General features: G+C 39.6%; 1 protein-coding gene and 1 long non-coding RNA gene across 5 annotated transcripts in view; one reads left to right on the top strand and one right to left on the bottom strand.

Moving 5' to 3' along the window:
* Ankrd55 (ankyrin repeat domain 55) overlaps positions 1–26,524 on the bottom strand; it is a 97,462-nt gene that overhangs the window by 3,098 nt on the left and 67,840 nt on the right. Inside the window, exons 8-10 of one of the 3 annotated variants that reach the window (XM_021722515.3) lie at positions 21,517–21,701; positions 13,092–13,259; positions 8,351–9,015 (exon numbers count right to left, since the gene is read on the bottom strand). In XM_021722515.3, the coding sequence (XP_021578190.2) occupies positions 8,351–9,015; positions 13,092–13,259; positions 21,517–21,701 (1,018 nt within the window). Of the gene's footprint in view, positions 1–8,350; positions 9,016–13,091; positions 13,260–14,687; positions 16,172–21,516; positions 21,702–26,524 lie in introns of those variants that run through there. The other 2 variants (XM_040272461.2, XM_040272462.2) reach the window with 2 other exon arrangements.
* Positions 1,542–25,299, top strand: LOC144365237 (uncharacterized). 2 transcript variants are annotated; one of them, XR_013423565.1, is made up of 3 exons: positions 1,542–2,015; positions 3,758–3,863; positions 25,050–25,299. It is a non-coding gene; the product is annotated as an uncharacterized LOC144365237 (long non-coding RNA). The 2 variants fall into 2 exon arrangements; XR_013423564.1 differs by lacking the exons at positions 1,542–2,015; positions 3,758–3,863 and adding an exon at positions 21,698–24,745.

Genomic DNA, 26,524 nt, shown 5'->3' with positions numbered 1-26,524 from the left:
TTCTCTATAAAACTTAAGTTAGAAAAGGTGAAGGAAATATAGATTTGATATAGAATACCACATTTTCATTGTATCTTTTATGAATGAATGATAAGAAGGATATTTTCTCCCCAGAGCAGTGTTTCTCAACCCTGGTTGTACCTCCGAATGATTTGAGTTTTAATAAAATTACTGCTGCCCTGGCTATACCCCAGGTCAATGAAATCAGAATCTCTGGAGGTAGGGCGTTGGATTGTCATTAGCTCTCTGGTGACGCAAATGTTCCACCAGGATTGTGAATCACTGACCTAGAAGACAGTTGGGTAAAGTGCTTAGGAAATCATTATTCTCCAACTCTGATGGTTGGCAGGGGTGTCCTGGAGCTGTATGTGCCATTTGAACCTATTCCTGAGAGATAATGGTTACACTTTCAGGAATTTTGTGAGCTGGTTGATACTATTCTGGTGTTTTAAACTTGGCCATCAAGTGCAAGTTATTTCTACCATGAAAATAAGAAAGCACTGATTTTTCTCCTGGAGAGTCAGTTGTTAAAAATTCAACACTCAGTACTGACTATGAGAGATGGGTATCCCAGATGTCTGAAAATAGAAGGGAACATACAAAAGTTGTTGAAGTCCATTTTAAAAGTCGTTCAAATCCTATAATGAATAGGAGCTTTGGCTCTGAGGTCAGACAGGCTTAAGCTGCATTCCCTGCTTGCCCGGTTTCAGCTGTATCATCTTGGGTGACTAACCTCTCTAATCTCCGATTTCCTCAAATCTGAAATGGTGAAAATAATTGTAGCTTTTTCCAGTTGTCAAGAAGATTGGAAGGACAGGTGTAAAACCATGTACAAGGTAAAGCATTCCATCAACATTAGCAAAAAAGGACAAGTTGACCTTTTGCCTAGTAGTCTAGTAAGAAGGAACCTGAATCATCATAGCAATGCTCATGGAATTTAAGTAGTCCTTATTATAAGAAAGGCAATAAAAAGAAAATATTAGCCGAGATCTGTCTTCATCTACTTATGCGAATCCAGTGGTAGATTGTGTAGGGGCAGCCACCTAAACAGTGTCATTTGTTGGAGACTGAGGAAAATTTCCAGTTACATTGGTGGATATTTTTCCATTATACTTTATTCCTTTAATTTTGGGAGTCAAATTACTGCAGGAGCCATAATTTATAAAGAAAACCTTCTTGAGTAGAATTATATTAAAACCCAAATCGGCTCATACCTTAATTGTCCATGAATGCATGAGCAGATATTTGCAAGGCTAAGAAATGAGATGTTGCTAATTATGTATGATGTTTATTAAGTGAACATTTACTATTATCAGGAAGTAGGTTAATTGCTATAGGCATCATCTTATTTAATTCTGACAACCAGCTTTCCTTGTGAGATAGGTACTAATCTCTTCCCCATTTTGTAAATGAGGAAGACCCTGTGGTTCGGAGGAGTTCTAAAATGTGCTCAAGTTCACATGCTGGGAAGTGTCAGAGCCTAGACTCCAGGCCAGGTCTGTCTGATGCTAAAACCCATAATGTTCTGCTTCCCTAGGAGTCAAGCAATATTCTTAGGATGGGAGAAGTGGAAAGAGGGGCCTTGGCAGCAATTTGGGAGCTGGGAGGAGAGTTCAACTTCATGTCACGCTGGTGTTTTGCTTGGTTGTGAGAGACAGGGTGGAGCCCTGCACAGCCCAGAGCTCTCTTGAAACAGGTAAACTTGGAGTTCTGAAGCCCCACGAATAGTGCTCTGAGTATGTGAGGGCGTCACAATAGAATAGAAGGTGCACTAAGGTCCATGTGTTCTCGAATCCCATAGCCCTTGCTTGTATGTCTGCTCTGCTACCTCCTCAGGTCTCAGTCAGCTAGTTTCTGCAAATCTCAATCTCTTCATCCATAAAATGGGAATAAAAGTCCTTCTTTTGAAGTGCAGTGGAAGGGGAAATACCCAACAAGGTGGAGCTATTTTTATTATGAAAAGTAAGGAAGAGTCACCACCTCTCTCCAGGGATCAGGGTGACCTTCAAATACAGGTGAGTTTTGAGCTGGCTCTTAAAAGATTGCAGGAACCAGTCACACGCACAGCAGGGAGGAGCTAAGATAACACAGAAGAAGACGTCATACAATGGAAAGGTAGCAGGTTATCAGGGAACTGAGAGATATTCAAGGAACTGCAAAAGAGGATGGGTAGGGGATCTGAGATGGGAGGGGTGAGTTGAGAATGGGAAGCCAGGCCATGATAAGGGCTTTGTGTGCTCAGTTTAGGAATTTGGATTTTGTCCTGGAAACATGCAAAGCTGCTGCTGATTTTAAACAAAGGGGCTACAAAATCAACCTGCCCAACAAGAAGAGTGCATTGCTCCTGGGATAATCTAGAAAATTCTGGAGAAGGAAGTTCTCCCTAGAGGGAGAAAGGAAGTGAGCACTTTCTTAGTTTTCTTGTGATGGCTTATAAATAACCAGGCTGGTAGAAAACACCACAGAGTTTTCTGTTCCATTTTCTCCGAAAACTGCTCACAATGAATTAAGCTGAGTTGCTCCAAATTCTGACTCATTAAGATAAGTGCTTCATCCTGAATCTCTCTACGTCTAGCCCATGGACAGGGCTCAATGCAGGTTAAGTAATCATCATTACAGCTAAATGTTCAGGGTTGCTGATATCAGCACAGGATAGCAGCTGCCCAGAATTCAAATAGTAGCACTGCTAGCCCATGCTATTTCTAGTGAACCTGGAACAGGAAAGGAAAAGATCCAAAGATAAAAGGACTATCCAAGCTCAAGACAGTGGAAAAATGATATGATTTACAGTATCCAATTGCTTTACCACAGTATTTTCACAGAAAATATAGAATCTCAATATAGAAATCAGCTAAATTTCAACCTGTTTAGACTGACAACCACTTAAGTGAACACTTTGATTGTAATGCAGAAGCCTCAGCAATTCTAAGAATCACAAATCAAATGGGTCTGAAAATGTCCACAAAAACAAAATCCATAAGGCAGGGAACCTTCATTTTGGGGAAGACAATGTAATTGATAAGAAAATTACATGGTAGGTAATTGGTATGCAAATCAACAAAAGGAACTTTGAGATTTAAAGAGAAGAACACATGGTCACTGTGGTGATACCTTTCTATTTAGTAGCTCTTGGATCAAGCTCTGAATATATCACTAATTAACTGAGAGTTTGGAGCAAATCATTGAACTTTTTGTTCAACTTTCTAGGGCATGTTAATTGTAACTGGAAAAGGCCTCATGAGGCAAAATTTCTTGTTTTGTGAGTCAAGCTTAATCAAGAAAAAGAGACTTCTTTACTTCATTTATACAGAGGGAAGTTCATAAGAATATTCGTTATATTGGAAAATCTAGGAAGCCAAACACAAGGACAGGGTGACAGAACAATCTAGAGAGCAGCCATGGCAGAAAGCCATCTCCGGGCTGGAGGGATAATGGGAGAAGATGGTATTACCAAGGCCCAGAAGCTAGTAGAAGCCAGAACCCCAGAGTGACAGGCTGTGTAGAGAGAGCTGGAGGAGGTGAGCCTATTGGAGATTCCATAGAAAACGAATGCTGCCTGAGACAACTGGTTTTCTTTTTCTATTCTTTATTTTCTGCCAGTGTCTTCTATTGGCCAAAACTATCTAGAAACTACCTGGCAAGGGGGGGGGGGGGGGCTAGAGGCATAGTTCTCTCAACAGCAGAAAAGGAGGAAGACACAAAGTTGGTACAAAGTTTTCCTTCCTCCTCTTTCTTTTTATTTTATTTATTTTGACAGGAGGGTTGGTATGTTGAACAGGCTGGCTTCAAATTGTTGGACTCATGGGATCCTCCTCCTCGGTCTCCCAAGTATGTGAGTGCACAGGCATGTGTTATTGCATCAGGTAAACACTCAATAATCATTTAATGTGTGATTAGATAACTAAGACCCCTTGCATTTAAAAACTGTTATGTATGATTAGTGTCTAAGACAAAAGTCAATTTACAGCTCAGTGGTAGACTACTTTTCTAGCATCATGAGGCCCGGGGATTTGGTCCCTAGTCCCTCCCTCCACAAAAATAAAAAGCCAGTTTTACAATCATGTTAGCAAATCCATATCCTTGAAAGCTCATATATAGGCTGAAGACTCTTGGGAGAGTTCTCTTATCATGACTCAGTTTTCTTGAATGCTTCCTAGTCATAATTAGCATAAATAAATAAATAGATTTTTAAATCCTGGCTGTAAAAATAAACACTTTGATATAAACACAGCTAATTTCATTTTTTATCTCTCTATTTTTATTGGTGAATTATAATTACACATAACAGTGTAGTTTGTTATTACATATTTGTATATGTACATGACATAACAACATAATTTGGCCATTATCATTCCCCAGTACTTCCCTTTTCTTTCCCCTCATTCCTGGCCCCTTTCCTCTACTCTACTGATCTCCCTTTGATTTTCCTGAGACCTGCCACTTTTTTCTACCTTTTTCCCCCTCTTCCACATATGAGAGAAAATAAAAGACCCTTGATTCCTGAGTTTGGCTTTTTTTTTTTTTGCTTAATATAATGTTCTCAAGTTTCATCAATTTTCCTGCAAATGATATAATTTCATTCTTCTTTATGGCTGAATAAAACTCCATTGTGTATACATATCACACTTTCTTTATTCTTTGGTCTGTTGATGGGCACCTAGGCTGGTTCCATAATTCTGTTATTGTAAATTGTGCTGCGCTAACCATGGGTATGAATGTATCTCTATAATATGCTGACATTAATTCTGTAGGATAAATAAGCACAAATGATTTCTTAAGAAAGCCTTGGAAACTTTCACTTCTCCTTTGTGCCAGTCCTCTGCTCTGGGACTTTTCTAGTTACTTTGTTGGAGACCAAGCAAATCTTCAACCAAATTTATCAAATGTCCATTTATTTCAAATAACACAGAAACTTTTGGATGACACATGAGGCAAAATCTCTCTATTAGTTTCTATCCAATCTCTACTCCTTCTCCCTTAAAAACCAAATTCAGCCAGACATGGTGGTGCACACCTGTAATTCCAGCTGAAATTACTCCTGTAATTCAGAAGGTTGAGGCAGGAAAATTGCAAGTTTGAAATCAGTCTGGGAAACTTAGAAAGACCTTGCAAAAATAAGGACTGGGGATATAGCTCAGCAGTAGAGGTCTTGCCTAGCATGTGTGAGAATCTGACTTCAACCCCAGCTGTGCAAAACAAAACCAAAAAACACTACACAGAAATCCATTTTGGGGGAGACAGTGAGGTGCCCAGCTAAAATACTACAATTCTCAGTCTTCTTTGCAATGTGAGGGAAGGTTGGCCAATTAAATGCAAATAGCAGTGTGAGCCTTATGACACTTCATAATGGGAGCTGGTTTAGTTGGGGGACATGTGTTCCCCTACCCTTACTTCTTCCTGCATCATCAGCTATTGACTGGGAAGTGATCTGGAGGGTAGAAGCCATATGTTAGGCTGTGGAACATGCAGTCACCAAAAATCTGCAAAACGCATACCATACTTCATACTTCTTTCACAGGAACGTAACCCCAGCCTTTGTTCCATAGACCTCACCTTTTGCCTGGCCATCTTGCAATTGTAAGTAAGTATAGAAGCATCCTTCAAGGACCCTAGGGCCAGTTGCAAGAATGTAACCACCAAAAGAATAAGGCCTCAGTCTCCAAGACTCCATGGGAGGACAGAATCCTAACTTTGGTAATTACAAGTCCACAAACACAGCTTCCCTAGTCTCACACTAAGCACAGTTTACCATAGTTGTTGTTGTGTATGCCAGAAGCTGTGGCAACAGTTCAAGAGTTCAAGATCAAAAACAACAAAAACTGCATTCTTACCTCTCTCTAAGCCCTTGGGCTTTCCCTTGCTCTTAGCTGATGTTTTTCAATCACTAATTTTGAAGTCCATGCAGTTCATGTAGTTGAGCAATATATTAGTAGTCTCCCATTAGCTATGCTGACACCTCTCTTGTGTGGTTTATGATAATGGTTGTCCAGGTTGCTTTTTAGGGACTTGAAGGCTGCTTTTGTTGAAACCACTGACTTCATTTAGGCCTATGCAGGTATTTGATGGGTGACGTTTTGATGTCACAAGGCCCAAAACTCCACCTTTAGATCATGCTAATGCCACAATTTTCTATACATGTGTCCCATGAAGAGCCATGAAGTTTGATTGTGCACAGGCAGATTGTGTGACTTTACCTCCAATCACTTTTCCCCATGTCTCAAATCAGCCTGCTTCTTTACCCCATAAATATCCCCAAACCCTATTCTCAGGGTGGCGGATTTGAGATTTCAGTTTCTTAATTCCTCTATGCTTGGCTGTCTTGTGGATAAGTTCTCTTTTGCACTTGTTTCAGTGATTGGCATACTGTGCATTGGGGAAAATGTGCCTGATTTGGTAACAAATGCAATAAACTTCTATATATTTAACCCACTATGACTGGGTCTCTGCTATAGGTAGCTAAACCCAATCCTAAATTGATAGAAAAGACAGTTTAAAGCTGTCCTTGGAACAGAAGGAGAACAAGACCTTAAAAATCTCAAAAGATTTTTAAAAAGAGAAGTTATTAGCTTGCTCAGGATATGACTAACTCAAGAAAGCAGGTTGGGTTATGCCCTAGAGGCCACTAAAGTGTTAAAAGGTGGCAAAACTATGTGTTCCCTTCCTCATCCTTCTGCAGAAAAAAAAAAAAAAGCAAAAATATTACCCATGTCACCAGCCAAATCCTTTAGTGTTTTGCAGAGGAAGCAAAACCTTGAGTGGAGTTTTTCCCAGATATAGGAAATAACCTTTATGTGCTAATCCATATTTATCCTGCTTTTAAATATGTAGCAATATATATGAGGGGAAGCATATTCTGCTTCAAAGTCTTCATGCACTAGCCATATGTCAATGAGAGTTAAACATGCTGTATATTAAACAGGGAAGAATGTTCCTCATCCTAAAAGAAATGTGGGCCTCCACTACTTTTTAAAATACATTGCTCTCTTTGTGTCTTGTTTTTCTACATTTGACAGAAATACGGGTCCAAGAAACACATCATTTTCTTTCTTAACCCTACTATAACAACAGTAACATAATGATAAGGAGTAAATGGTGCAGACCGAATTGAACTGGGGTCAGTGGAATCCGAGGGTACAGTGGTTACTTGGATCCAACCAATTATTACCACATGGGAATTTGTATTCAGTGCTGTCATATTTTTTATATTTCTTAAGAGAAACTAGAAATTTTCAGTTTTTATGTAAAATGTCCTAAGTTTTAAATATTGACCATTAATTCATTTAAAACTCAACAAGGCATTATGTAACTGAACAGATTTTGAAAGCTATTTTTGCAGCACCCAAAGTTCCTAGCCTCTAGGGTGCATCAGAATCACCTATGGAATAAAAAATAAATTACTTAGTGTGATGTATTTATTTATGAGGAGGGAAACGTACTCATTTATTTGTGTATAAAAATAAAAAATTTTAAGTGTGATATGTCATATTTTTAAAAGGGTATGAACACATTTTGTATGTAAATGCAGATATGTATGTGTGCAAAATATTTCTGGAAAGATAAAACATTAATGATATTGGTAGCTTTGGATGAGGGGCACTGGGTAGCTGAGGGAAGAGGCAGAGAGGAGAACTTTTGTGTAATCCTTTGGTACTCTGAGACTTAACCATAAATGTGCAAATGTGTTACATTTCTTCATGCATACAAACAAGGCATTGCCTTTCCTCTCCCCCCTCGCCAAGATTTTGGTTTAGTAGGTCTGGGGTGGGGATTCAGTACCTAATTTTAAAACAGAAAATCATGTGAATCATCCTCTCATAGGTGATTTTGCCACATATTGGCGTTAAAAATCCTTTTTTTTTTTTTTTTGCGGGCGGGGGTAGGGGGGAGTAGTGAGGATTGAACTCACAGGCATTCAACACCTGAGCCTAGCCCTAGTCTGTATTTTATTTAGAGACAGAGTCTCACTGAGTTGCTTAGCTCCTTGCTTTTGCTGAGGCTGGCTTTGAACTCTCCATCCTCCTGCCTCCAGTCTCCAAAGCTGCTGGGATTAGATGTGTGCGCCACTGTGCCCAGCTAAGAATCCTTTTTAATGGAAAGGGTACTACTTCTGCTCCAATCTGGCAGACCTCACACGTATTTGTTGGGAAGATAAAAATGCACAAAACACATTTTTTCCTTGATTGCTGTCAGGGTGGAAAAGCAGAATATTTTCATAACCTATAAATCTCCAGCGTTTTACTCTTGACCTGCCTTCTTGGCTACCGAGTTTGTAATTCCTAACCTAGAACTGCACAGATACTTCCTGTGTAGAGACTGCCAGGAATGAAGAGGATGAAATCAAGGACATTACCTGGTGAAGGGTTGTGTAGATGAGGAAGGTGTGTAGGCCCAGATTGCTCCTGGTGACCAGGCCGGCCAGCGAGCAGCCTGTCCAGCAGCTTATCCGAGGAAGACACAGTCCACGCTTTGTAGGAGAACACCTGATTAGAGTCACCTCTCCAGGGGTTATCTAACAACAGCTGGCAGCCAGTCTTGTTATTTAGTAAATCCTGTTCGCTTCGGCTTTTCTGTGATCGGTGGGTGGTGTGCTGAGTGCCAGAGCTCAGGCCAACGTGGGAAGTGGTTCCATGGGATGCGGTCAGGAAGTTATTGCCCAGTGTGATAGGTGGCAGACTCTGTGTTCTGATTGGTGGAAGCCCTTTACGGACCAGAGGTTTCTTTTCTGGCAAGAGATACTTTGAATTCTCTGAGGTCCTCTTCTTGAAGTCAACCATTGCTACCTGGTCACCAGGCTGTTCTTGGCAGTTAGTATCCCCGATGCTGTCAAAGGTGGTGATGATGTCATCGACTTCCGAGGTGTCCTCCCCCCTGTGTCGGTCCCTGCTGTGATCCTTCTGATGGGCTTTCGGATCTTCTTTCTTGTTTTTGCAGAAGATTTGGTTGAGCATGCTGAACCGTCCCTCCTTCTTCTGGGGGTGACTGCTCTGGGAGGGAAGGGGTCGAGCAGGCTCTGCTCTACGGAAATATCAAAGGATAAGGATGGTATGTGAGGACAGGAAGTGGAAATATTGTTGATCAAAATACTGACCTCCACTATTCCATCTGCTTGGTCAGATTGTTTGTGATCATCCACGGATACCCCCAAAGACCTCTCAAGTAAAAGGTGCTATGCAAGAACCCTCAGCCTTTAAACCCCCTTGCAGAAGGGGTTCCTTGTCACTTCAGTCCCCTGCTTGCTCCTTCATGGAACACCCTTATGAAATCCACCCTAGGTAATCTGTTTTCACTAGGAGATAAATTAAGCGGGAAACAGCTTCAAGTCTTAACTGTTCAATAGCAGAACAGCTTTGCCCAGTGTGGTGGCACATGCCTGTAGGAGAATTGCAAGTTCAAGGCCAGCCTCAGCAATTTAGCCAGGCTCTAAGCACTTGGTAAGACCCTGTCTCAGAATGAAAAACAAAAAGGGCTGGGGATGTGGCTCAGTGGTAAAGCACCCCTGGGTTTAATCCCCAGTGTAAAAAAAAAAAAAAAAAAAAAAAAAATGGACAGACAAGCTGTAAGTGAAGAGATAAAGGCCAGGGGCTTAATTCAGGCCTCACCTCGCAGAAGGTGAAAGTTGCAGAGGTGGGGAGAATGTGCTTTTCCTCTTTCTGTGAAGAGGATCCCAGGGAATCTGGACAGAGCACCAACCTTATGCACCCCAGAAACTTTGCCCATTTTATGCTATTTGTATTTTCTTTTCTTTTTGTTTCTTTCACTTTTTGCTAAATTTGCTGTTGGAAATACTAAAACACTTTAAAAAGTGTACTAAAGGAGACAGGAGAGCAACCTTAGTCTGAGCTCCAGCTAAAGAGGAAATGTGCATGTCAGGGGTTGGGTGTGATAGTAGAAGAATAGTGAACAATACCTGTGGGCAGGCAAATTCTAAAGGAAAAAGGTCGGCAATTGTTGATGGCTCTACTTATGGCAAGAGTTTCATGGAGGCACTATTCTGTTTTTGTTCCTTGGAAAATTGTTATTCTCTTTTGAGGCCGCAAGAGTTATTGCTTTCTGCAGTATGAATGAATGATGAAACCTGGCCCACACACATGGCTCCTAAGAGTCAGATTGCAGCATGACTCTTTGGAGTGACATATTGTAATCTATAATTTGAAAAACATCACCACTTATTTTGGGTGCATATATCAATGCTTTTCTTACAGGTCACATAGTACCTGATTCAATCATTGTTCCCATGGTGTATTTTTATTTCCATTCTTTCACCTTCCAATATGCGTTTTGAAATATTGAGCATAGGTTCTGAATTCCTGATACAAACAGAAGAAGTCCTGGGATCTCTGACATTCTCTATATGCTCCCACACAGAATAGATTCCTTTACTAATTAATGCTATTTTAGTATCTCCTACAACCACCTCTTTCTCTTGTTATAGGCTGTGCTTCAGGCCAGCAAGTCTCAAAGTATGGTCCACTGAAACCCAGGGGAGGTGTCCCCAAGAATCTTTGGGAGTTTCCATGCAGGTTACACTACATTAGTAATAATACCAACATGTCAGGTCATTTACCTTTTTAACTGCCTGTATACCTATGGAGCAATGGAGGTTGTGGGTAAAGCTGTGGGCACCTTAGCACAAATCAGGACAACAGTGACATCAATGCAGTTAAAAATAGAAAGCCATTTAATTTAGTATTGTCCTATTGATGTTGGGTATTTTCTGATATTTTCTCCAACAAAAAAATAAAGTGAAATACATAGAAACAGAGAATAGAAATGTGGAAATCAGAGGTGAGGGTGGAGTCCAGGGTAGGGATGGGGAGATACAGGCCAATGGGTACAAAGTTTAGAGTATGTATAATTAATAAATCTAGAGATCTAAAGTTTACCATGAGGACTATAGCTAATAATATTTATGTAGCTTTCTGTGACTGTGATGAAATACCTGACATAAACATGTTAAAAGGAGGAAAGGTTTATTTTGGCCATTATTTTAGATGTTTCAGTACACAGTCACTTTACTTTGTTGCTTTGAGTCTGTGATGGCATAGTACATCATGGGAACAGTACGTGATAGAGGAAACTGATCACTTCATGATGGCTAGTATGCAAAGAGAGAGGAAGAGGCTGGGTTCCCAATATCTCCTTCAAGACCATGTTCCTAGTGAGCTAACTTCCTTCCACTAAGACCTACCTCCTTAAAGTTCCACCACCTCCCAACAGCACCATGGTCTGGGGACCAAGTCTTCAAAACATAGGACCTTCAGGGTACATTCAAGATTCAAACTATAGCAATATTTTTGTATTATATCGTGGAAATGTGCTAAGAGAATAGAATTTAGGTATTCTTACCACGTACACACACACACACACACACACACACACACACATAAGGTAACTGTAAAATGAAGGATATGTTAAGTGACTTGACCAGTAGTTAACTGTACTATAAATATGCATATTAAACATCATATTATATACCTTAAGTATACAATAAGGATACATTAAAAATGCACAATGCACAAAGGGAACTTGTAATTCAAGGTAAAGAACTGGCTATTATTGTTGCCAATGACAAAAGTCTAGTTTTTAAGTAAAAATTAGGATTTTGGGAAACTTGTATTCATTCTGTAAGCTTGATGGCATTTCAATATATATAGGCTTTTATGATGAGATCATTAGTGGTACTAACAAATATGACTTTTTGATATTGTCTAATTAAATATGTCATTTAAAAAGTTCTTCATAACTAAGTGAACCAATATTTTCCAAATAAACAATTTAAGAGGCTATAAATCATGCTTGGGTATAAGAACCATTAAAGTGTAAGCGCCAAATATAGTAATAGATTCTAATGTAATAAAGTATAAAAAAATTCATTAATATGCTGATAGAGTCCCTATTGTAGCTAACCATTAGGATACAACTACTTGTCAAGTTCTGCTATAATATCAAAGAAAAATATTCACAATGATCTAAAAGGCTATTGAAATACTCCTCCCTTTCCATTGACTTATCTATGTGAGGCCAGATTGTCTTTAAATATTTCAACCAGAGGCTGAGGCAGGAGGATTGTGTGTTCAAAGCCAGCCTCAGCAACTTAGTGAGGCCCTAAGCAACTCAGTGATATCCTGCCTCTAAATAAAATATAAAAAAGGGGTGAGGCTCAGTGGGTAAGTGCCCCTGGGTTCAGTCCCCAGTACCAAAAAAAAAGAAAAAAAATACTTCAACCAAAACATCATATCATATCAGATTGAATGCAGAAGTAGATGTGGTAACCCAGCTGTATTCTACTAGGTTTTTATTAAGATATCAAAGAAATTGGCTAAAAATGTGAAAAAATGTTGCTCCTCTTATTTAAAAAAATAGAATATTTGGAAATTAGAAAAAATAAATGTTTTTAACTAAAATTTGCATTTGTGTTAACATGTAAATGCCATGGGTTGTTTATTACTTTAAATGAATTACTAAATAAAACCAATTGCTAAAAATTGGTTTTAATTTTTTGAATTAAACCCAAGGGCACTTAGCCAGTGAGCCACAGTCCCAGACTTTTGTTTATTTTTAATTTCGAGACAGAGTGGTGCTAAATTGCTTAGGGCCTGGCTAAGTTGCTGAAGCTGGCTTTGAACTTTCGATCCTCTTGCCTCAACCTCCCCAGCTGCTGGGATTACAGGCACCACTCCTGGCCTGTTTTAATTTTTAATGCCATAAATACTGATAGGTGTAGCTCACATAAACCAAACCTCTTTGGGGTCCTCAACAATTTTTGAAGATATATAAAGTTCTTGAGAACAGAAAGTTTGAGAAGTGCTAGTTTAGGTAAAAGGAGGATTAAAAGGAGAAAGCATCAAGGGAAGAGGAAAAAGAAAGAAGAGTCAAGGTCCATTAGCATTAGGCTGATGGGTTCAGACTTATTACTTCTGTTTTGTTCCACCTAATGGAGACCGTTTCACTCTATTATCAAATAACAGTAAACTTGATTGTTTATTATTATTAACTATTATATTATTATAATAATATTAAGCCATTAGAAAACTCATCAACTTCATAAACCTTTGAGAGGAGGAAGCAGAGGAGTGCCCACGGATGCGCACCTGCTCTCCTGGGAGAGGAGCCTGACACAGGCCGTGTGACCACAGTGCAGGGCGTAGGCCAGCGGCGTGCTCTCGTTGATGTCCCGCAGGTTGCTGTCCATGCCCAACTCCAGCAGCGACTGGACACATTCTGCCTTGCCTGCCGCTGCAGCCCAGTGCAGGGGTGTCCTGGAGGAACCACACGGGGGAAAGCACAAGTGTCTGAGCTCAAGAATGGAACAGGCTGTGGGCCTGCAGCAGCCCCTACCCCAACTCAGGTTGAAGGAGCAAAATCCTGTTGCTATTTAGAGTATGGAAATAGTATGCGTGAACCGGGTGCTGAGGATGATGGGTGTACCCGCAGGAGCCTCTCCTCAAGCTCCAAACATTGGCTTTCCCTCTCCTCTGGCCTTTCTGAGAATTTCCTGGAGGAGGAAGTAGCGGGTCAAAGGTTAGGCACCGTCTTCAGGCTCTTACACGGTGCCCAACTGCCTTCCAGGAAGACTGGCTGCAGTGTCCCCTCTCACAGCAGGACCTTTTCCTCTTCTTATCACCATGTTTAACTTTTTTTTTTTTTTTTTGCCAGATTGGGGGGCAAAATGATGCTTTCCTGTTGTTTTCTTTTGCACTCATCTAATAGTAAGTTTGAACTTTTGAAATATGCTTTTGTGCTATTTGAATTTTTTCATTGAGGGGACTCTTAATGCCCTTCGTCCAGTTTTCTATTGGTAAATTCATGTTTTTCTTACTAATTTGTATGGGCTCTTTATATGTTAAAGACACTGATCTTTTACAGATTATTCTTATGCATATATTTTCTTGAATTTGTTACTTAAGCTTTGATTTTTCCAAAAAGTATTTTTTAAAACAATCATATTTAGTTACTTTTTAATTTTTTTTGTATCTCGCATGATATTATGCTTAGAAAGAGCTTTATTAGCTAGAAGGTAGATATTCAACAGTATTTAAACAGTTATTAGATAGCAAAACTAACATTTTCTTAAGAAAATAAACAGAAAAGCCAGAAACTAGGAAAAAGTCTTTGCAAATCATATTACAACAAAGGGCTTTGTAATTAGGGCAAAATCTTTCAGAACTGAACAATAAGAAAACAAACCCATTTTCAAAAGACAAATCAAAGAAGATGTCTGGATAGTAAATAAGCACATGAAGAAGCGCTCAATATCATTTATCATTAGAAAGATGCAAATTAAAGCCACAATGAGATTCTGTTACACACCTATTAAAATGGCTAAAATAAGGAAAACCAAATAATAACAAAACAAAGCCTGACAATCGCAGGTGAAGATGTGGAGCAACTGGAAATTTGATTCATTTCTAGTGGAAATGTAAAATGGTTAACAGCACTCTGGAAAACAGTCTGGCAGTCCCTTCTAAAGTTAAGCATATACTGATCCTATGAATCAGAAATCCCACTTCCACATGCTGATTTAGAGAAATGAAAATTTACATTAATCAAAAACCCATTCTTAATGTTTATAGCAGCTTTATCCTAATTGTCAAAAGCTGGAAACAATCCAATGTCCTTCAGGAAATCCATGGGTAAAAAAAAAAAAAATGTGGCTCAGTTATAAAGAACACACTACTGATATGTGCAACAATATAGATGAATTTTAATGTGTTCTGCTGGGTGACTTAAATTGATCTCAAAAAGTTAAATAGTGTATGTATGTTGAGCTTCCCTCATTCAAAAATCTCAAATATGAAATGCTTCAAACTCTGCAATTTTCTGAGCACCATTATGATGCCCCAAATGGACATTTCCATACCTGATTCCATCTGAAAGGTTATGGTCATAATGCAGGTGCACTAAAATTACTTTCAGCCTGGATGTATAAAAATTAACAAATTACAGGCATTCACAGAGTGGTGCATGCCTATAGTCCCAGTGGCTTGGGAGGCTGAGGCAGGAGGATCACAAGTTCAAAGCTAGCTCAGCAACTTAGAGAGGCCCTAAGCAACTCCCTAAGCAACTTAGTGAGAGCTTGTCTTTAAAAAACAAACAAACAAACAAACAAAGGCTGGGGATGTTACTTAGTGGTTAAGTACCCATTTGTTCAATTCTTGGTGCCAAATAAATAAAGAAATATAAACAAATTTGTGAGTTTAGATTTGAATCCCATCCCAAGATATCTTACTATATATAGGTAAGTATTCCAAAATTAAAAAAAAAATCATAATCAGAAATCTGAAACACTTCTGATCCTCAGCATTTTGGCTAAGGGATATATAACCTGTATTTCCATATATATGACATTCTGGGAAAGACAAAATTATAGGGACAGAGAACTTATCAGTGGTTGCCAAGGCTTAGGATGGGAGAGGAACTAACTATAAAAGGACAACTTTTATAGTGATCAACATGAGTTTATGTTGGAGTTGATGGCGTTTGTTTTGAAATTTGTTTGTGGTAGTTATATGAATCTATTCATGTTAAAATTTATAGATTCATACATTTAAAAAGAGAGTAAATTTTTCTGGATGGATATAAGAAGAAAACCAGGATTTTTTTCTAGATATATTTGGACTAAAAATAAAAAGTGTGTGCTTCTATATGCATGTTTTGGCATGTGCAATGAGGTTTGGAGTCAAACTGTTTTTCCAATATGTGGCCCACTTTTCTGAACATCACTTATTAATGAGGTAGTATCATATTTTGAGATACAGAACTATACTCATAGCTTTCTATCCTTTCTCTTTCCCTTGTTTAAGGGGATGATTGACTTTGTACTTAACCTCAGGGGAGGGATGTGATGGGGTAGAAAAGAGAAGTCAGTTTCCAAAAGTCAAGTTCAAAACTAACTGCAGATCTGGAGCGAAGACAAAATATTTAGCTGAACCTATAAAGAGAGATGGCTGGAAAGAGAACCCCCCCTCAGCTGTGTGACAAGACGGTGTGATAAGAGCATGAAGGACTTTGGGATTCCAGGGCAACTGGGGCCAGAGTGTCATTTCCTTGGTGGAGGCCCTGGGAGGGATGGCCCAGCGTGACTCTGGTGTGTCTCGGCAGTGGGATCCTTGGCAGCCCAAGGTCACTGTACTGTCAAGCACAGCGTGGTAACAGCTGAATGTCATCAGACCTGAAAGAACAAGGGCAAAAGATGAGGTGTAACATCCACCTCTGTCCCTGTGCATCTTGGTACTCCCCCCAAATTCCAGAACCATGGCACAATAAGGAAAAGTGGGGCCTGAAAAAGAGGGAGGTGAATTGGGTTTACCAGCACTCTACTGAGATGATTCAAAACTAGAAGTTAGGTTAATTTACAGATGATAACAATCAGTATAATTTTCTAAAATCTGGGTCGTCGAAGCATAATATTAATACTTGGCATAGTAAATATGCAATCCTTTCCCTTTCTGTTGGTGAGGGAGGAGGGTACTGGGATTGAACCAGGGGCACTCTATCACTGAGCTACATCCCATCATCAGCCCTATTGATTTTTTATTTTGAGACAGGATTTCGCTGAGTTGCTTGGGGCCTCACTAAATTCCTGAGATTCTCCTGCCTTCATCTCCAGAGTCTCTGGGATTTCAGGCATGAGCCACAACATTTTGCTCATCCTTTCCTCTTCTATATACAATAAACTCCCTAAGGGAAGGAAATGGGAGCATTTCACAAGGTGTTGCTTCTAGCACCTAGCACATTGCCTGGCATATTTCGGAGCTCATTAAAAATAGTCAATAAAGGGAAATATTGATGATAATGCTTTTTGTATTATACTAATGACACAATAATTCTGGGTAATATTAGACTAATTTTTTAAAAACATTTTTCTATAAGTGGAAATGAGAATTTAGACTACTTGATTTTGTACCTATCCCAGTGGGTTTTTAAGTGTTTCTAATGTTCAGCAAATACTTTTATCTGAAAGAGAAGTTTGAGAGGCTGTGTCTTAATTCTGAAGCATATAGAAAGTCAACCTGTTGGAAGAGAGTTGCTTCTTTGCAGATTATATTTACTCTGAAGAAATGTGTCTTCAGTGTAGTTCTATGATGCTCTGTGCCTATATGTTACTATCTTTGGAAACTATGGACCTGCAATTGCTTGGAAGTTGTCACCAGGAGATCAGAGAAGACCCTGAAGATGGAAGAAGATGAATAACCTTAGTCACCAGGCCATTCTGAAAAATACTGTGAGGAGGATCTGGACATTCAGTTCTATACTTGGCTTGTTCGGGATTGAGTAAACCATATTTGGGCTGACATCCTGGTGTTATACCAGCGTGCTCTGATTTTTTTTTTCTGGGGGGTATGGGGCAGGATGGAGAGAGGCAAAGGGAAAAATGACATCCTTATGAATGGGGTCTCCCATGAAGAGAATGGTTATCCCTCCTGTCATTCACCCTGGAAATGGGCCAATCCTGGGTAAGGAAAGGAGGAGATGGGAGGCCTTGGGCTAAGATCCCAGCCCTGGGCTGAAGGGCACTTCTGAGAGACCCAAGTGCCCTCTCTGGCATGGATGGTAAAATTAGACTAATAATATTGTTAGTCTATTAATAATATTAGACTGCTGGCTGGGCAGAAAAGTACTTACAGTCGGGTATCTGTCAAGGGGTCTGGATTAGAATGTTTGGAGAGCATTCATGTATACAAGATAGTCCCATAGCTCCCCAAAATAGATCATGCTCTCAACTAAACACCCCCCCTTCTTGTTATGCTATAGTAGCAATTGTATAATACTTAGTAGGGCCACATATTCAGTGATCAATAATTTTGTGTATTTGAATGAGGCAGATATGATTTGTCCCATTCTATGTGTGAGAGGTCTCCAGACAATATTTATTTTAAAACAAGCTGAGGCACCTCCTATCTAAAGAATATATTGTCAATAAATTCAGCAGTTGAAGAGTTGGACATTGATCTACTCAGGTTTACCAACATGTGAAAATTCACTTGGAAGTTTTGTGAAATATTCCTTACAATAATTGCAAAGACAGGATTGTTTTAATTCCTCTGATCATTACCATGGAAGAAGTCCAGAAGAATAGGGTGGAAAACTAACCTTGTTTTGATAATAAATGAGGGGTACACACAGAAAACTTCTGATAAATATACCAAGGGTCTTTGTGGCAAACCTGTATCACCTGATTTCAAATCATCTAAGCTATAGTTCCTTTCTTATCTCTAAGCTTCAGGGCAGTCCTGCAAACATAGCACACTGTTCCACTTATCATAGTGGGAACTGAAGGTCAGGGCCTATGATCTAGAAGAAATTCATCAGAGAAAATCATTGGACTGATATAGTGGTCTCTGGATGGCAAGAGATGATGAGTGTAAGGATGTAGCATTGGTTGGAGTATCAATAGCCAAGAGATGGGTTATAAAACATGTGAACATTCCCCAGAGAATATGACATATGCAGGAAGGAGAACTTGGTAGAAGAATGTCCAATCAGAGACTCGGCATCTGATAGAAGAAAAAGTTGGCTCCGATCTACATATTGTGGGGTCGGGCTCCAAATTCCTTAATAGGACGCCCATAGCACAAGAGTTAATAACTAGAATAAACAAATGGGAATTACTCGAACTAAAAAGTTTTTTTCTCAGCAAGAGAAACAATAAGAGAGGTAAATAGGAAGCCTACATCCTGGGAACAAATCTTTACTCCTCACACTTCAGATAGAGCCCTAATATCCAGAGTATACAAAGAACTCAAAAAATTAAACAATAAGATAACAAATAACCCAATCAACAAATGGGCCAAGGACCTGAACAGATACTTCTCAGAGGAGGACATACAATCAATCAACAAGTACATGAAAAAATGCTCACCATCTCTAGCAGTCAGAGAAATGCAAATCAAAACCACCCTAAGATACCATCTCACTCCAGTAAGATTGGCAGCCATTATGAAGTCAAACAACAACAAGTGCTGGCGAGAATGTGGGGAAAAGGGTACACTTGTACGTTGCTGGTGGGACTGCAAATTGGTGCAGCCAATTTGGAAAGCAGTATGGAGATTCCTGGGAAAGCTGGGAATGGAACCACCATTTGACCCAGCTATTGCCCTTCTCGGACTATTCCCTGAAGACCTTAAAAGAGCGTACTACAGGGATACTGCCACATCGATGTTCATAGCAGCACAATTCACAATAGCTAGACTGTGGAACCAACCCAGATGCCCTTCAATAGATGAATGGATAAAAAAATGTGGCATTTATACACAATGGAGTATTACACAGCACTAAAAAATGACAAAATCATGGCATTTGCAGGGAAATGGATGGCATTACAGCAGATTATGCTAAGTGAAGCTAGCCAATCCCTAAAAAACAAATGCCAAATGTCTTCTTTGATATAATGAGAGCAACTAAGAACAGAGCAGGGAGGAAGAACAAGAGGAAAAGATTAACATTAAACAGAGACATGAGGTGGGAGGGAAAAGAAGAGAAAAGGGAAATTGCATGGAAATGGAAGGAGACCCTCATTGTTATACAAAATTACATATTAGAGGTTGTGAGGGGAAAGGGAAAAAAAACAAGGGAGAGAATTAAATTACAGCAGATGGAATAGAGAGAGAAGATGGGAGGGGAGGGGAGAGGGTAGTAGAGGATAGGAAAGAATACAACAGTTACTAATATGGCATTATGTAAAAATGTGGATGTGTAACCGATTTGATTCTGAATCTGTATACGGGGTAAAAATGGGAGTTCATAACCCACTTGAATCTAATGTATGAAATATGATATGTCAAGAGCTTTGTAATGTTTTGAACAACCAATAAAAAAAAAGATAAATGAGCTCCTTATGAAAGGAACTTGTGACCTCAGAAAATGATAATTTGGGACATTTAAAATACACGCACTGGTTATAGATTATGCTTCAGTGCCATGAATCTTAGGTGAGTACCACAATATCTTAAATACTGTAGATTTAGGAAGTACTTAAATATTAAGGAGGACTAATTCTCTGTATTTTTTCTCTTTTTAATTTTTTTAGTTGCTACTTTATTTTCCTCCCTTTTCACACACACAAAAAAATTTCTTTTGATAAGATTCTCATTAGGGAAGCAAAGAAAAGGGAAGGGAATTCATAATGACTATAAATAGTTAAAACACTGAAGCCGGTGAAAATTTTGAAAACTTCAACTACTCACAGAAACTTCTAGTCTTAGCGTGAGGCACCTTCACACATTCAGTGGCAAAAAACACAAAACAAAACGGAGGCATCAAATGACTTGATTTGTGCACAAGGAATTGAGCTTTGGAGCAGAAAAACTGGGCTTTCCTTGGGGCTGTCCTTCCTCTGAACTTACCTTAAGGTTCCTTGGACTTTTTGTACTGTTTTTCCTCCCCTTGGTTTAGTTTTTTCCCAGGGAATTGAATTTTCTTTGCTAATTGCATAGTACTGCAAAAGGGGAAATAGTCTGTTCAGAGATGGTTCTAAGAGTGTTTTAAACTGGGAAAACGTCCTTCCAGCCCTCCTTTCCGAAATTTGTTCCTTTCTTTTCTTTATGGATAATTCACCTTTTCTCCTCATGCAACTAACATGCCTCTACTTTTTTACCTGCTCAGGATCATTGCCTACTCTTAGGAGGAAAAAAAAAAGTCTATTTTCAAGGATTTATGCCTTCATTTCAATCAAACCCATCATGTCAGCCACTTTGAGCTTCTGAGACCTATGTGGAACCCCCAAATTGTTTCCCTGTTGTAAGAATTCCTGGTGTGAAGGGAAGTGCTTTTTTGGGACATCTAACGTCATGATAAGTGGATGAGTAATTCTGCACTTCAGTAGAAAAGAATAAAAAACTATAGTATACAAAACTTCTACTTATTTCCAATAGTCTTGTTTGTGGTTATATATATATAATATTTCTTTACATTTCCATCAACTCAGTGCCAAAGGAAAATGAAAGTTAAGACAGTGTAGATGAAAAGCTGTAAATCTAGAAGACAGGGGTACAAATCTTTATTGAGTTGGCAACTCGCTCTGAGAATGAGACTCTTCACCTTCCTGGACTCAGCTTCCTTTTCAACCAACACATTTCAATGATTGAACAAAACCTAAGAAGGTCCCTCCGGTTCTAGAAGCCCAGTAATTCTGAATACAAAGCCTCACTTATGCTCATCTCTGGGTAATAAGAACTTGTTGATGTTATGACATAATCCAGGAATAAAGAAAATAAAACCTACAGCTGAGAAAAGGACACAGAACAGGAAACTGATCTACCAAAAGCCTTCTGAGAACACTGAAAACATTTAGCCAAAAGTGGAAAATCTGACAATACCTAGTCACGGTATTTCTCTCCACAACAACGATGTTTCCTTCTCTTACTAAAATAGAGCAAATTTTATTGTCATAGACACAATGTGTATTACAGGCAAGAAGGATGTAATCGTCTAGGATAACTCCTTGAACATGTTTATTTTATGATTTGCATTCAGGGAAGACGTCTGATAGTTCCCAGCACTTTCTGCCATGGATACCTGTCATCCACATCTAGAGCCTGCAGGTTACACTCGGGGACCCTTGCCAGTTCGTTAATGATGTCACTGAAGCCTGCAGCCGCCGCGATGTGTACACACGTCTTCCCACTCTCATCGTCGTAGTTGATTATGGATGGACCCTGATGATGGCTCAGAATGATGGAACACAGGATTCTGTTTCCACTCTGAAAAGCAGAGTCAGAGAATGCCCGTATGAACAATCCAGTGCTGTGTATCGCTGTTAAGATAAAAATACAGAGTGAAAAAACAAAACAACAACAACACAAAACAATCCATGGAGAGAAAAGAAAACATGGAAGCAAAATATGTTCTATACAAATTATATCTCAAGGGACAAATTTACTACGATTTAAAGGTTTTAATTGCTTTTATTTTTTATTCTAAAACTAGAAAAGACTTCATTCTATAAAATATAGAATATGTGCCCCAAAAGGCTAAGCAAAGGAGTTTGGTTTTATTGAGAGAAAAGGGTTGAAAACAAACAAACAAACAAACAAACGAAAACAGAAACAAAGAACAAAAAGCAAATTGAGACAGAACAGTAGAAATATAACATTAATACTAGATGATTTCAGATTTCTTTTTCTAAAGATTAAAAGGACATAAGAATTAAAGAAGAAGGGACTTCATTTTCGTGATGGTTGGTCTATTTAGGAAATACAGCTTTATTTCTCCTACTTTCGCTGAAAGTCAGATAATAATTTTGCTTTGGTGCCATGGAACTTAAGCAAAGCTGATGCCATTTTTATTTTTTAAAGTTTTGTTGGGGCTCAGTGTTGGAACCTGGTTCAAGATAGTGGCTTCCTACAAATTTTATTGAATATCTCCAACAATTTTGCACTTGTCCCAAATTTCTGCAAGGATTATTATTATTTTTTTGTCTCCCATAAGAGTGAAATTGTCTTCTATAATCAGTGAACTAAGGATAGACCTCAATTCTATAAATGAGTGTAAATGAGTGACATCAGACCTGGCTTGATGTTTGGGCCACTTAGATAACAACTTGTTTGACAGGTCTGTCATTTTATTTTCCTCTTTTACTGTTGAGGTTGACTACTAGGAACTGGAAGAGTCGATTCAATTTAATTAATTGATTAATTTTGAGCTGGGGTCTCACTCTGTGGTCTAGGCTGGGTCTGGAATTCCTAATCTCAAGGAATCTTCCCGACTCAGCCTCCCAAGTAGCCTCAGACATATGCCACTGAGCCTGGCTATAATTTTTAATGTTAAAAAAAAGTGGTGAGTACCAACTGTGGCCCCACCATGCAGGGAAAAAAAATAGTTCCTTTCAACCATGGTGTCTCTCGCCTTGTTATAGTGATTTTTATATTCTATTTACTGTGGTATTCCTTGTGCTAGGAATTCTTATCATAAATGCAGACCCTTGAGGGTGCCTGGGACTGCCTTATGCCTGTGCACATGATCCAGCCTGGGCCTCCCAGGGTTTATGACCAGGCCAAGGTCACAAGCAGAGGGAAGCAGCAGCTGCTGTTGGGTGGGAACCAAGGAAGCAGGGCACTGAGCCTCAGACCCAGGTCCTATCAGATTTTGTCTTACTGGATTTTTACAAAATAAATTGAGGATTTCTAGACGGTGAGCCCAGAGCACTGTACCTGAGCATAGGGTTCTCTTCTGAGCACTGGGCCCTCTATCAGTGCACTGGACATGTACCCATAAAATGATCCTTGCCTACAAACTTCTCTTCCTCTTGTCTTCCCTCGTGTCTTCTTTTCCCTCCAGTTTTCCTTTTCCTACAAGGACTTTTAAGTAAACTTGACCAACTGTTTATGTTCCACGGGGTACCTGTCATCAGAAGTCTGATGCACTGAACAGAGCTGGGTTTTCACGCTTGCTTTATCAACTTTTCCAAGATTATTTCACTTGATGTTACTAAATATAGGTCAAAGGTCTGAAATACATTTTAGGCAATAAGAGGCGGTTTTTTCTTGAAAAGCACTAGCTAGCCACTGAAGAAGGAAAAATCAAAAGGAATGCCAGCTCAGTAAATTCATTTTGTTTAAAATTTCCTGGAAGAGCCAAAGAATTCAGGCTGCCAAGGTGACTCAAAGGGCAAAACACCCAGTAAGGAAGTAGCTCCCTCTCCCACAAAGAGTTTCCCCTCTTTGTGGGAGAGGGAGCATTAAGAACATATGGAGAAAAACAGAAACACTCCTCACCTCTCTCCTCCTCCCCTTCTCACCTTGGGAAGAGTCACTTGAAAGTGTGCAGCTGAAATAGGGGCTAATGACCCCTGAATTTGTTCTTTCTGGATCGTAGCCAGCCAGTCCCAAGCAGCAAGTGTCTTGGGAGCTGCAAAACTGTAGATCACCTCTCTGGGTAAGTGAAGAAAACCCCTAACCCCCATTTATACTTTTCCTCCAAAATGGCTTTTGTCCTGAATTTTCCAGAAAGTTCTTTTTTTAAAAAAAAATTTTTTGTTGTAGTTGCAGATGGACACAATACCTTTATCTTTTATTTATTTATCTTATGATAATGCTGAGGATTGAACCCAGGGCCTCACACGTGTTAGGCAAGCACTCTGCCACTGAGCTACAACCCCAGCCCCTCCATTTAGTTGGCTTACCTCCACACCTGGATCTCACTTATAGCATTATCATTTGTATTTTTCTTTTCCTTAGGATTCTCCCAGAAATAACAGTGATAGCTGCATTTACTGAGCGAATGCTCTGTGCTTGGCACCTTTCTAAGCCAGCCCATGAACTCGTTTAATCCTGACAACAATCCCATGAGGAACACACTATTATTATCCCCATATTGCAGAGGTTAGAGAAGGAAGGCCCAGAGGGATTAAGTAACTTGCCCAAGGTGACAGCTGTGAATTAACTGAGCCAGGATGGACTCTGTAGTGTCTTTGTGCTTTACCTCATTCTGTTTCTGATGAAAGGAGTGGTCACTTTTTTTTTTTTTTTTTTTAAATTCTGCCTGTTCATACTGGTGGAACTAAAGTGGAACGGATGTTTCAGCTTGCAACATCAGTGGCAGGGATGCATACCTTGCCAACTGAAGGCTTCTTTAAAGTTAAATAGGAGGGACTTTAAAAGTTTCTCCTAGGAAGGTTACCATGGTACACCCTCATGAGAATTTGAAGGAGCCCTGGACAGCACTGGTTTGTAAGCCAAGTCCCTGATGACGGTCTCCTGGTGACAGAATTCCCTTCTTAGCAGTCTGGGCTGGGTGTCAGCCAAAGGTATGCTCAGACCTGGGAGGCCAGGGAGGGTCACAGAGACCAGGAAATGCCAAGAAGAAGAAATGGGAATGTTGCCCAGATGAGCCCTTGGGAAGAATGGAGAATGAGTTTACATTGGTGGGAAGGTTATTTAATAGGGGTAGAGTTCCATAATTCTGCATGGGGCAGCCAGCCCAGGATTGTGGATTTGTTTTTGTTGGATTTATTCTCTTTGGTTTTGTCCATAGGTAATCCATAATGTTACCTTATGTACTCTGAAAACTGTTGTTCCAGAACTATCTGAGTTCTAGCTGTTTTCTTTTAGGTTTCAAGGAGGAAGAGAGATGGGAAAGCCTGACTCAGAAGAAGCCTTATCAAGGAGAAAGTGAAATTAATGTATTACCATTTTGTTCCAGAAAGATGGATCAAAATCAAAAATAAGATTGCAAAAATCCTGATTTTGTATCTTTTTATTCTAGGTAACCTCTGAAAAAAGTCTTAAGTGGAAAGTTTTGGGACTAGTTAGTTATTTGTTACCATATGTATGTCTGGTGAATAAATTCCATGGTAACTTCCTTTGGAGGGAACTCTCATCTTTCTTGTCTTGAATGATGGGATGTTTGCATTGCTTGTCTTGTGATGGTGACGGTATAAAGCAGAGGCTAGTATTTTAGTCCTATGTTCTTCTTAAAAGATTGGGTGGTTTTGGGTTGTAAAAAGACCACTCTGGCCAAGTTCAGCAGGAGTCAGACATGTTAGACTGGAATGGGAATATGCAAATCTGTGCCTCCTGAATGTTTGAGACTTAGAGGTTTGGGGCTAACAAGAGGCAGAAAGGTACTCAAGATCCCTGGTATAGAGTTTGCACCATACTCATGGTTAATTCCTTTGGATTCAGGCTTTTTGCGTGGCCTGGATTCCAGAGGCTACTGAACCCAAAAGCCTGGGGCTGACTCTCCTGGAGAGAATGCGGAAGACAGAAATGGTGGTACGAATACTTAGCATGGAAAACAAACTTCTTTCTTGCAGTGTTAGTGTATGGAAAAGGTCTGTCTGCCCAGCAAGATGAAATCTCCAGAACTGGAGAGTAGTATAGTCCGTGCCAAACTGTGACTAGGAACTTTCTGCTGAAATGAAGCTTAGCAAAGATTAAGTCCTAGTAAATATGCACTGAGCAATGAATAAATAAACGGGTAAAACAATCCTCATAAACTAAAGGGAAAATCAAACAGAATTGAATTTTACCCGTACTTTTGGGCTTCTCTTTCTTCTCTTTGTCCCGTCCCCTTTTCTCAATCTTTTCTCCACTTTTTTTTTTTTTTTTTATTCCCAGGCCAGTCTTTGTTTTCCTCACTCCACTCCATTCACTTCCTCTCTACAAGTGAGCATGGGGGAGCGGATATGGTCAGCTTAGTTTGCCCTTGAAGCCTTCTGCTTCCCCAAAAGGTGTTATGGTTTGAATCCGAAATATCCCCCAAAGGCTCATGTTTAAGGGTTTGATTGCCAGCCTGTGGCACTTCTGAGAAGTGGTGGAAGGAGGTTGATTCACTGGGGACATGCTTTGAAGGGGATCCCAGGACCCTGCCCTTCCTCTCTCTGTTTGCTTCCTGGCCACCATGTGTTAGTTAGTTTTGCTCTACCACATACTTCTTGCCATGACAGTCTGCCTTGCCACGGGTGCAAAAGTAGCAGAGTTAGCTGACCATGGCCTGAAATCTCTGAAAAACTGTCTTCCTTTTTAGTTGCATATATCAGATATTTTGTCACAATGATGGAATTCTGGTTAATACCACAGGTCAG

The sequence above is a fragment of the Ictidomys tridecemlineatus genome, chromosome 1 (genome assembly GCF_052094955.1).
Source record: "Ictidomys tridecemlineatus isolate mIctTri1 chromosome 1, mIctTri1.hap1, whole genome shotgun sequence".
In the NCBI taxonomy this organism is placed as follows: Eukaryota; Metazoa; Chordata; class Mammalia; order Rodentia; family Sciuridae; genus Ictidomys; species Ictidomys tridecemlineatus.
This window is presented reverse-complemented; position numbering and strand designations above follow the sequence as displayed.